The sequence below is a fragment of the Mastigoproctus giganteus genome, chromosome 9, assembly GCF_048544385.1.
Source record: "Mastigoproctus giganteus isolate SK-2022 chromosome 9, ASM4854438v1, whole genome shotgun sequence".
Lineage (NCBI taxonomy): Eukaryota > Metazoa > Arthropoda > Arachnida > Uropygi > Thelyphonidae > Mastigoproctus > Mastigoproctus giganteus.
Window position 1 is genome coordinate 103,651,079 of NC_143583.1, and position 13,171 is coordinate 103,664,249.

General features: G+C 33.4%; 1 protein-coding gene across 1 annotated transcript in view; it reads right to left on the bottom strand.

The window, feature by feature from the left end:
• Positions 1–13,171, bottom strand: part of LOC150080606 (A disintegrin and metalloproteinase with thrombospondin motifs 6-like) — a 518,673-nt gene that overhangs the window by 262,332 nt on the left and 243,170 nt on the right. Inside the window, exons 7-8 of the mRNA XM_090381965.1 lie at positions 10,064–10,213; positions 8,644–8,790 (exon numbers count right to left, since the gene is read on the bottom strand). Coding sequence (XP_090238091.1) covers positions 8,644–8,790; positions 10,064–10,213 — 297 coding nt within the window. The remainder of the gene's footprint in view (positions 1–8,643; positions 8,791–10,063; positions 10,214–13,171) is intronic.

The window sequence follows — 13,171 nt, forward strand, 5'->3', positions numbered from 1 at the left end:
TACCAGATGGAATTCATGGTGGTCCTTTTTCTAAATTCTGTGTGAATAAAATCAACAGAGTACTGTCAATGTCACTTTTCTGGTTGATAATTGGACTTTGAATTTTTTGGATGTGGATATGTTTTATAACAAAATTCCTCAGATTTCCTTTTTTTTGGGATCACAGCGGTGAATCAAGGGTTCAACTCCAATATAATGTTTAAATTGTCTTTGTTGTCTTTTAATTTTTTTCTATAAGCCTTCTGGAGCTCATCTGGTGTCCTACCTCAGAAAAATGTGCTGAATATGTTTTTTTAGAAATATCTAAAGTTGTGGCAATATCTGACTGTTTGATCTGATGATCACCACAAACAGATTTAGCTTCTTTTTGTTTATGCACTTTATCATTGACATTGCTGGTTATCCAATTTGTCTTTCATCACTGACAATAGCTTTACCAACATCGTTACCTTTGACTTGTAAAACCAACTGATGAACAGTGTTGACCTAAGCAGTTTTATCCTTATATGCAGCCAGTAATCATCAATAAATTTCAATGGGTTTAAAATTTTCAACAGGCAGAAACTCAATAACTGCACATTGTTTGAGCCACACATACGCCACATATGAACCATATGCTGACGATATGAAAGTTGGCAGGGTTGTTAAGGACACTAATGACAGTACGCTGCTGCAACAGGATCTAGAAAAGTTGAGCAGATGGGCCAAGAGGTGGCAAATGAAGTTTAACATTGACAAATGTAAAGTACTACATATGGGAAGCAGCAACTCCAGAGTGACGTATAAACTCTGTGGTACTACACTGACAGTGGTAGAGAACGAAAAGGACCTGCGGGTAATTGTGCAGGCAGATATGAAGTTTTCTGAGCAGTGCAGACGGTCTGCAAGAGTAGCTCATAGTGTCTTGTCAATGATATACAGGAATTTTTCTAGCATGGATAAGGAGGTGATTATCCCCCTATATAAGGCAATGGTCAGGCCACACCTTGAGTACTGTATACAGGTCTGGAGGCCTCATTTCAAGAAGGATGTAGAGCTGCTGGAACGAGTACAGAGAAGGACAACAAGATTAGTGAATGGAACAAAGAGTTGCTCTTACGAAGAGCAACATACCAATAGTTTTGCAAATTACAGTGTCTGGAGACTAGGCACCTGTGAGGTGATCTTATTGAGGTGTATAAAGTCTTGAATGGTTTGAGCATGCTCAATGCTAATGGAATTCTTCCTCTTGCTCAGAATAATTATTTGAGAGGGCATAAATTCAAATTGAGGAAAGACAGATGTAAGATAGATGTGTGGAAGTTTGCCTTTAGCCAGCGGGTGGTTGGTTGGTGGAACAGACTTCCATCCATTGTTGTGGAAGTTGATAGCCTAAATAAATTTAAGGCTGAGCTGGACAGGTACTTGGAATGAATGGAGGGGTGAAATGGGAGCATGTGTTTTTTTTTTTGTTTTTTTTTGGCTGATGCTGCATAAGCTTGCTTTCTTGCATCATATGCCTCTAATAATGCTAATGCTAATATTCAAAAATGCCTTCATTAAAAAAAAAGCAGAGCTTGAAAACAAACACCACAGAGAAGTGAAAGAATTAACTAGAAACCAAAACTAAAATTAACTAAAAACTCTTGCTCTGCCACCAATTACTGATATTATGTACTAAGAGGGGCATTACTTTTCAGAGCATTACAAGAAAATTTGATGGATAAAATTTCTTTGCCTTCAAGGTCAAAGGAAAAGTCAATTTTTAATACAATAAAACTAAAGCACCAGTCACTGATATCAACCAAGTTTCATCAGATTTGCTACCATGCTCAAAACGTTTGTATAGTTTTGAAATATTTGAAGATCTTGATAAGTGTTCTCTCATCATACCTCATGCTGAAGCTGTTTCAGTTCACATATTGAATGATTTTAAATCCATTTAAAGGGAAAGAATGAGGAGCAGGCAATGAAAATGATAATTCCTTCTTTGGAAATGAATATACCTTATTTCACTGAACAATTCTAAAGAATAAGATTGGAAACAGCTTAGCCATAGAAGCTAAACTATATTAACCAAAACAGCTGGAACTTTTATTAGTACAGGCATTTTGTCACCATTAGACTATCTACAAGCCAAGTGATTTCTATACAGATATTGCTATAATAATGCCAATTAAGTACTGCTCTAGAAGCTATCCTTTAATATTTTCAGTATATGGCTGATTACCACTCTGCACTGTGATCTGATTCACAATGACAATAACTGCAACTGGCTGCTATACAATGCATATACATACCAATAGCAGAGTAAATTAGCAAAGTACACTGTAGCAGCCACAAAGGTCAAAGATAGAACGTTATTGCAAAACAGAATTTGGCTTTGTTACTGATATTTTTAATGTGCTTATTCATTGCTCAGGAAACTTTAATGAGGTCAGCAATAACACCACAATTGTCATAGTGGCAAGGTTGCTTCACCACTCTCTCTGTTGGAGCACTACAAAATAATTTTTGCAAATGTGCATTGTACTATCAGCAGTTATCTGAAAATAGATTTAAAAATTCCAGAAAATGTCGAGAACCAGCATTGCCAGATTTATGAGGTTAATAATAATAACTAATCAAAACACAATAAAAATATAATTAAAATCTTCACATAACCAAAGGGCTTATCTAAACATATGATTAAGTAATAAATAAATAAACACCAGATTATTGGTTATAGAGATAAAGTTACAAGGCTACACACCAAAATGTACCAAACCTTGTAAAGAAAAAACACAGAAATTAATATAATCAAATAGCATAATAAACAAAATGTTAGCTTAAGTAATAATAAATACCATCTGGTTTGGTTTACATCAGGTATTCTCAATGGGGGGTGATATTGCCCCCAGGGGGGAAAAACCATGGGTATCACAGTGGTGTGTGGCACTCAAGTTCAACCCTACCCAATGACATCTTATTCCTTAATATTTATTTTCTCTCATTGGGTTTTCTTTTTCCCTAAGACAACTGATTTTTAATATATATGTATATTATATTAGGAGTGAGTGAGAAATCTTGATAAAAGGATGATAGTGGATGTGATTTAATTCAACTACCTTTGCTTTTTACACAGGCATTAAATGATTACGTGCTTTCAGAGGTAACATCTCCACAATCCTCGCGGTTTGTGCCTTTCCAACAACTGCAGCCTTCATGGCGGCATTGTGGGTGTGGTTTATTTATTTATTCTTTTGTTTCATTGGTCAATATATGAGACATGGATGGGATGAGGAAATGTTTCAGTTTATTGTTTCTACTTTCTAAATGACAATTAGTACTGATTTATTGTTTCCTTGTGGAAGTTTATTTTTGAAATAAAAATAGTTTATATTTTATTAATTATTTGAATTATTCAACAGATCATTAATCATATCAAGTGATGGAAAGAAAAAAGTGTCAACAGTATCTGGATGAATATCTAGCTTATGGTTTTATTGAAAGTCCATTCAATTAAAGACAGCCTATGTGTCTTACGTGTAATAGTTCTTTTTCAAATGAGGCTATGAAACCATCAAGAATTTAGATCACTTAAAAAGGAAATATCCCGATAAAGTTGGTAAACATATCGAATATTTTAAAAATTTAAAACAGAATTTTTAGCAATGTAACGCTATTACTTCCTTATTTAAGAAGAACACACAAACAAATGACGACGTAATGATTGCGTCTTATAAAATTGCAGAAATAATCGGAAAAACTGGTAGTGCTCATACAGTTGCTGAGACTGTTATACAACCTACATTAGAGACTGTAATTTCAATAGTGATGCATCAAATCCTTCCAGTATTTTAAAAGCATTGGCATTGAGCAATGATTCAATTCAAAAATGAATCGATGAGATGTCAATTAATATTGGAGAGCAGCTAACTGATAAACCAAAAGTGAGAAAATTTTCTACTCAGAATGATGAATCCACAGTTATGTGGATAACTGTGGATTCATCATTATTGTAAAATAAGGTTCTTCTAATGGCATACGTTCATTATTTTGATGATGATTGTAAATTGCTGAAGAGATGTTATTTCTAAAATCTATAGAAACTGACTACTGGAACATCCAATTTTGCTGCTGTAAAAACCTGGTTTGATGAAAAACAAGTGCCATTGGAAAATTTGGTATCCTGTTCACTGAAAGTGAACATAAAAGTTTTATAGCCCACCTAAAGGAGGTATGTCCCTAAGTGAAGTTCTTGCAATACACCGCATTGTGCACCGATATCATCTGGTTGCAAAAAAATTAGTCCATTTCTTTATCAATTTCTCAATGTAGTTATTAAAACTATCAATAAAATAAAGTCACATAACAAATATGATTGCCTTTTCAGAAAATTTTGTGTTAATAATGAAGAACAGTGTGTGAGGCTTCTTTTACATACAGTAGTCAGATGGCTTTCTAAAGGAAACTGTCTAACAAGATTTGTAAACCTTTTTGATATGATAATTAGTTTTATAGAAAGCAAAGGAGACACAGATTTAGCAAAGGAGATCAGCAAACACAAAAACGACTTATACTATATAGCTTACATTTTTCAAAAACTTAATGAAGTATCACTTCAACTTCAAGGGAAATTAATTACGGTGATAGACTGAAAACGTGTATTAAAGCCTTCATCGAAAAACTGGAAATATTTGAAAGCAATTTAATGGAAAAACAATTTCATGGTATGCAAGAGTTAGCTGAAATCAATGAATCTCTCACCAAGAATGATCTTAAGAATTATTCAGATCATTTGTGTTCTTTAAAAGGTGAAATGAAAAATAGATTTTCAGATTTATTTTCTTTTGAAGTGAACCCATGGATGTTAGATCAAAATGGATGCAATTTTGGGTCTGCTAGCAAAGAAATTCAAGAAGAATTCATTGAATTAAAATGTATTGAAGAATGCAAATATAAATTCGAAAAAGGTGGAATGGCTGAGTTGTGGGGGATCAAAAAGAACTAAACTTCTTTATCCAACAATGTGGTATGTAATGGCCAAAGTACTTCTTTGTTTCCAACATCTTATATGGTTGAATTCTTATATGGTTCAGTAAATAAAATATTAAGAAACAGAAGGGATATAGGGTATATATGTTCAAGAGGAGACATTAGAATAAACTTACTAACATCATACCAAACATTGAACTTTTAGTTAAGAAGCATCAGGCTCAGGGATCCCAATGAATCAAAGGAAAAGTATAAAGTATTTTCTTGTTTAAAATTTCATGGGGACAATTAGAAAAAAAAAATTGTCTAAAAAAGCCCTTTAGGGGGCAATAATTAAAAAAAGGTTGAGAGACACTTTTACATTAAACAATGGTAAGTAAAATCACTTAACTCAACAAAAAGCAATTGCAACATATGTACATGAATAATAAAGAATACCAGAAAGATACAGATTGTAAAGCTTAAGTTTAGATAGATGAGTTAATGGGAGAGAATCAGTTTAACAATATCTTTCTTGCATTTTTTTTTTTTTGTGAGACAACAAATAGAAAAATGCACAGTCTTGGGAAGATATTCTATTTGCAATAGGAATAAGAGTTGGTTTCTGTTCGGTTTGCCTAGGTGGAAGGATGCCAACCAACCTTACTACAAATGGAAGGTGTTTGCCAAAAACCTGAGAATATTTTAGAGACAGTACAAATTGATTTATCTGGCTGAGCTTAACTACAAGAATCAAGTTCAGGTAACAATACATTTATCTCAAAATGTTGTTGGGAGATGGGTATCCACATATAAGTTCTCCAATTTCAATACCAAATATTCAAGAGCCCTTTTGAGATTGGATCACACAGTCACAGACCAGACTAGGTCATACAATACAGAAGTAAAAGAATGTAAAGTGCGAAAGGAGAAGAAACATGCTGTAAACTTTGCCTGAGTAAGAAGTTTATCAATGATTTAATTTTAACTAATTAATATGAAATACTAACTAGTTATGAAATTATACATTTGATTTGAAATACAAATTTCAAATCAAAGAATACTTCTAAATCCATATGATGAATTATTCAAATTTTATACTGTCAATGTAAGTGATGTTGTAAAGTGGAGGCCTTCCCCCAGTGTATCCCAGCATAGACAAATTGCTGAAAAACTTGAACTCTTCCTTAAAAAAACAGGGCATGGCTGAAAAGTGATGAGTGTATAAAGTGCAATATGTCACTAGGAGTGCTGGAGAAATGTTCAAAGAGGTCTACTAAGACTGAAAGTTTAATTTCATTAAAAGTCACTAGTAAATTAATAAGAGGAGTTTACCTCAATATAGTACGTGGAACACTTCCGTATGATACCCTCCAGAAATTAAAACGGAAAAAATCGACAACTTACCGGTACATTAAAGTAAAATATAAATAATTAAAGTAAATTATAAATAATTAAATAATCAATTTAACACAATTCAAAATCAATTCAAAACAATTAAAATTCAAATTAACGCAATTAAAAGAATCTAACGAAAATATTCAAAACGAATTTCCTTCCTCAAGGAAGGAAATTCGTTTTGAATATTTTCGTTAGATTCTTTTAATTGCGTTAATTTGAATTTTAATTGTTTTGAATTGATTTTGAATTGTGTTAAATTGATTATTTAATTATTTATAATTTACTTTAATTATTTATATTTTACTTTAATGTACCGGTAAGTTGTCGATTTTTTCCGTTTTAATTTCTGGAGGGTATCATACGGAAGTGTTCCACGTACTATATTGAGGTAAACTCCTCTTATTAATTTACTAATATCATTATCAACGTAGAACATATTGAGTATTACAGCTCTGATTCATACTATCTAATTAAAAGTCACTGTCAGTGGCTTTTGATGAAGAAAATCCTTTCCATGAAACACTATTTCCAGAAGCTAAAAATAGTATTCTAAGTAGATTGGGCAGAATGGAGACCCCCTTTTCTCCTATAATGAATATGAGAAAAATTGCAAGGGCAGAATGTGTTGGGTGAGAGAAGGGAGACAAAATCTCTGAAATAATTCCAACAATGAAGATGAGACAGAAATAGAATGTCAACCTTGGAAACACTGATTAGAGGTTTTTGCTACAGAAAACCTTAAGTGAATTTAAATAAATTTAAAATTTAAGTTAAATTAAGTTAATTTAAATTATAATAAATTTTATTATATATTATAACTTCATTGTTAAATCCTATAATTAAATTTATAATAAAATAATAATAAAATAAGATGACATTATCATCTTATTTTATTATTATTTTTATATTATGTGTTTAATTATAGGGTATAACAATGAAGTCCAACTTAGGTTAACTAAATACTTCGGCCTTATGGTGCTATAGGTATACTTTTGCTCTGAATACCTATATTCCATTTTCTAATTATATACCGATGAGCCAAAACATTATGACCTGCAAATTGAAGCAACTGCAGGTGAACTATGGTGCAAGTGCGGGTCGAGACACGGTATAAAAAAGACCCGATACTGAGTTCCGTGTTACTCGTGTTCTTCAGATGGGAAAGGCAGCGGACTTAAGCGAGTTTGACAAAGGCCAAATTGTAATGGCCAGATGACTGGGTCAGAGCATATCCAAAATGGTATGGCTGGTGGGGTGCTCATGGTCAGCCATGGTTAGTATCTACTGAAAGTGATCCGAGGAGGGAAAACCCACAAACAGCCGACAAGGTGTTGGACGACCAAGCTCATCGATACTCGAGGTGAGCGAAGGCTCTCCTGGATGGAATGTGGCAACAGAAGGGTGACTGGGGCACAACTCGCTGGTAATTGGAATGCTATTGATAGGAGTAATGTGTCACAACATATAATACATCGACCCTGCTGAAAATGGAGCTGCATAGCCACAGGCCACTCTGAGTGCCCATGCTAACCACGATTCACCGGTGACAGTGCCTACAATGGGCATGTGAGCTTTGAAACTGGACCTTGAGTGATTGAAGGTGCCTCGTCTGATGAATCACGTTTCCTGTTGCACCATGTGAATGGCCGGGTACGTGTGTATCATTTACCTGGGGAAGTGATGGCACCTGGATGCACTGTGGGACGAAAACAAGCCAGTGATGGCGGTATCATGCTTTGGGCGATGTTCTGCTGGGATACCCTGGGTCCAGTCATCCATGTGCTGGGCACTCTGACATCTACCACCTACCTAAACATCATTGCTGACCAGGTACACCCTTTCATGGCAATAGTCTTCCCCTCTGGTTGTGCCGCCTTTTAGCTGGATAATGCGCCATGCCACACCGCCCAGACTGTTCGAGACTGGTTCGCAGAACATGACAAAGATTTCCAGGTATTGCCCTGACTTCCAAATTCCCCAGACATCAATCCCATCAAGCATCTATGGTTTGTGTTGGAACAGCAACTCCGATCTGCGGCGTCTCAACCACGGACCTTACAGGATCTTGGTTACATGTTGGTACCAGATACCACAAGACACATTTAGAAATCTTGTAGCGTCCTTGCCTCGCCGGATACCAGCTGTTTTGGCTGCACGTGGAGGACCAACATCATATTAGGTAGGTGATCATAATGTTTTGGCTCATTGGTGTATTTCATTTGTCATATGATTCCCATGATCTGTATATATATATCTTTTTTTTTTTCATATATATATGAATAATACTTCCAATATGCATTAGCTTACTCTAAAAATTTAGTGATTTCACTTCGACTACAGTTTGACCACATTAGAGGGCTTGCATCAGAATTAAGATGTGGTGACATTACATGCTGACGTTCACCAAGTGGTGCCTGACAACCATTGTGGAGACCATCATGACTCATTCCAAAACTAAAAAAAAAAAAAAAAAAAAAAAAAAAAATGAATAAGTAATAAAAATCCAATTTTATGTAATAAAAAGTATTCAGTTATAACAATTCTTATCAAATATTCATAATACTTACATTTAATTAAAATTTTTATTAAATGTAATTTAAGTGAATTTATATACTAGGAAAAGTTGAAATTAATATTTTATTAAATATAACACACTTACATTAAATAATTTTTTAATAATTCACAATCATAACTATGGTATAAAATCCTGTCATGTCTAATTATCTCCTAAATACTCTCTGCCTACTAAACATAATAGCTAAGTTACTTTATACTTGACTTTATTTTTTACCAACTGCAAATACTACATAAATCCCAAAGATTACTATGAAACAAATTCATAATTAATTTGCACTTGAGTTTTTAAAAAATTTCAATTGGGAAATGCAGTAAAAAACTTTAACCTTCATTTTTAGGAGAAATTAACCCTCTAAACTTAATTTGCTGAAAGTAATCCTCTGTTAGTGATACATGTGTATTTAAATAGAAAGCTTTTGTAAAACTAAATCAAAGCTATATCATAAAATTTTGAAGCGTTGAAAGTATCTAAAATCTTAAATTTTCTAATTATAAAAAGAAATTCCAGACTTGTGTAAGTGATTCTTAGACCTGATAAAGATTTTACTTAGCATTTAAAACAGTTAAATGCTAAGCAAAAATTTTAATATTTTTAATACTGTGAAACCTTTTTGAAATTAATTTCACATTGGTCTTTAGATTTAATGTATTTTGTCATAGTTGCTAAAAGAAGGGTCACCATAGAAAGAAATTAGTTATATTTATTTATGATTTCCATTTTTCAAATAAATGTGTTATCTTTCATGGTAATTAACAACTATGGAATTTACACTGAGTCATTAATTTAGCAGTAGGCCTGGGTCACCAGCCTACTATAATATGCCTTGTAATATGCTCTCTCTCTCTCTCTCTCTCTCTCTCTCTCTCTCTCTCTCTCTCTCTCTCTCTCTCTCTCTCTCTCTCTCTCTCTCTCTCTCTCTCTCCCTATATTACTGACTTTATTTTTTCTTTTTTGCTCACTGTAGCTTCTTTTTACAAATGTTAATCTTTAATCTTTCTTCTTCTTCTTTCTAGGTTTTTCTAACAAAGAATCACTGTTATATAAAATAGAGAAAAACAAAGAAATCGGATGAGCTTCAGCTTGGCCACTTTTTTCTCTTGCACCATTTATTTACCTGTCTTAAGAATCAAATATATTATTAGCACTTACTTGTGACCCATCTCATGTGCAATTGTATAGGCCAATGCTAGGCCAGTATCCTCATTAACACTACAACTTCGGTGAGGCTGGCACATGCCTGCTACTTCAGCCAGACCCAAAGTACTGCATGGTTCATTGACTCTAGTGCAGATATTATATCTGTAAATATACATTTATAAATCTGTTTTAGTTCTCTGTTGATAATATTATGAGTGTTAGTTGTAGTTGATAATATTATGAGTGTTAGTTGTATTGATATTAACTGTTTACTAGTTGTGCTGGTGATGAAATGTCTTAAATCTTTAAAAATTAAAATATCTATTAAATTGTCATTTACACGAATTTTATTTTTCCTTCCTTACTATTTGACTTTTTCTGATCTACACCATTAATAGTTTTGTTATTGAAGAAGTTTGGCCTAATTAGGCTAAATGACAACCTAATTAATGCAATTATTGTAAAACAAGAATTTAAAATTAGCTAAATCTCTCGTGTCCAATTACTGAAGCATGCTAGCTTCATGTTTTTAGCAGCCTTCTCAAACTGTTTATGCTGTTGTTGGTGCCACATGTTACTGCAGAGTCTGGCTAGCATATAACTGTTGATGCATGTGGGTGCTATTTCACTGTTGCTATTAGTCACAGCAACAACATCCAAATGCAGACAACAGTGCAGACAACACCCTAGTGACACAGAGTGCATATATAAAGTGCTCTGGTGGGAGAAGTTACTTTAAAAATTAATTGAAAATATATTTTCAATATTAGAAAATGTATTTTTCAGTGTTGTATTCATAATATATTGAAAATAAAGCTGTCTCAAAAATGAAATTTTGAATTATTTCTTGCCAGTACACTTTAAGGTTATAAAATAGGGTTAGTGTTTCTGAGTGCACAACTGAACCTAAAAAAATATCATACCTAATAAACAGTTAACTGCAGTGAATTTATTTATTAGCAAAGCAGAAAAGCAATTTAAAATTATGTATTTCTAAATTCAGTTTCTGTCTGGGAAATGCTTTAGTTTTCTAGCAACAGAGACCAACTACATGACCATGGAAGTTTAGATTCATGCTTGCATTAGAGAAAGCACCACTTCAAGCATCAAAAAAAGCAAAGGGATGAGGTTGCACTGGATGATGAGGGTCATCTACAACCTAGTAATGCCTGGTGACACACAGGGGCATCATTTGTATTTATGTCATATTTATGCCACACTTCGGCTCTTGCTTTCATTAGTTCAGAGCTGAGTGGTCACCTCCAATACACTAGGTGCAGTTTTTTGCACTTTGCACATGTGGAGTATACTTAGGGTTATTAACAGTACCATCACCATGGAGGTGCAAGCATTCATATATAAAGTTTTCATTTTTACAAATTTTCAAAATTTAATGGAAAAAAAAAAAAAAAAAAAATCACTCCACAGAGTACAACAATAACAAAAAACTCACTGCTCAGAGCCCATATGTCCAGTAGTAAGAAACTCACTAAATACCACTTATCATCTGATGAGAAACTAGCAGTTCACTTTTTTTGGTGACGCTGTTTGTATAAAATTATTTTAGAAATTTAGATTCACTCAAGGATAATAAGAATAATGGTTACCTCTCTAAGATCATAAGCACACTCTTTGTAGCCAAAATGTTGGTTAATGTCACCCTAGTGACGAAGGTCAATGATAATTGGATAAAAAAATGCATGCAATTTTTAAAATTGATTTATGTTTTAAAAATAATATGACCAATTCCCCATTTAAAAATAATAAGACCAAAACCAAAACTCTGAAAAATAGGAATAATGAAAGTAAATTCATCAAAATTGAAATAAAAATCTGCTTTAAGCTAATTATACAATTCTCAAGTAAATTTAAGATATGTACATAAACTTATACTTAGGCATGAAAAATTCCCTTTATGTGATTCAGTTTCCATATAAAGATATATTACTAAACACTGGTGTCTTAGAGACCTTAAAAGTCAATCAAATGATATACGCAAACTATTACTGAATAAAAATTTGTTTGTCAAATTTTGAAATTAGTTAGTTACAGAAATTATTCTATTTTATTTAACTTGTGTTCATAACATACGAAAAGTTAACACTATTTTTATAATACAATTATCTTATTTATTAAAGTCAAAATTCATCATCCAAATGCCATGATGGGCAAAGGGGAAAGTATGAAGGACTGTTTGTTTTTTCCTTTTTTTGGTAGATAAAGAAAAAGTCTGCTTCCTTGCATTATTTAGCCAGTCTAATACTAATAACTAAATACGTTAGACTCAGTGCATGTATAGGTCACTATGGTATTATAAATCTTTCCTTCTAAACTATCAGCCTTCCATTCACTATTTTCTTCAATGCTATCATATTTTCTGTTAAATATTTAGGTATAATGAGAGTAAGTCCTGTTTACTTGATATTGATCCATATCTTCTTCATTTTTGTTTAAAATATCTATTTAGCTATTCTTCCTATGGCCAATATTTCTGTATATGTTAATTAAATAAAATAAATAAGTTGTCTGTTTATAGTAGTAGTAGCAGCAGTAATGGCAAATGAAGTAAGAAAGCAAGCTTATATAAAATCAGCCAAAAGAGAAAACCAGTTCACCCATCCAAACCTCCAAGAATTTGTCTAGTTCTCCCCTGAATTTATTCAATCCATCCACTTCCACAATAACAGATAGAAGCCTGAAGGCAAACTTCTGCACATCTATCCTGCAACCATCCTTCCTCAACTTGAATTTATGCCCCCTCATGTGTGTAGTCTCAGCAAGAAGAATACCATTAACATTCAGTTTGTTCAATCTAGTCAAGACTTTAAACACTTCAATCAGATCTCCCAGCAAGTGCCTACTTTCTAGATGCTGCAATTTGCAGAACTGAAGCCTTTCTAGTTAAGAGCACCGTTTTGTTCCCTTCACCAATCTGGTTGCCTTTCTCTGCACCTGTTCCAGCAGATCTATATCCTTCCCAAAGTCAAGCACGAGGATACAGACATACCCTTGTGCTTGACCACATGGCTAAAATGGCCAATTAGTATCGGCAACATGACTGGCCACTGATATAGCACCAGCCAGGGGGGGGACATTTTAGTTCCCCATTCCTTCCAATAA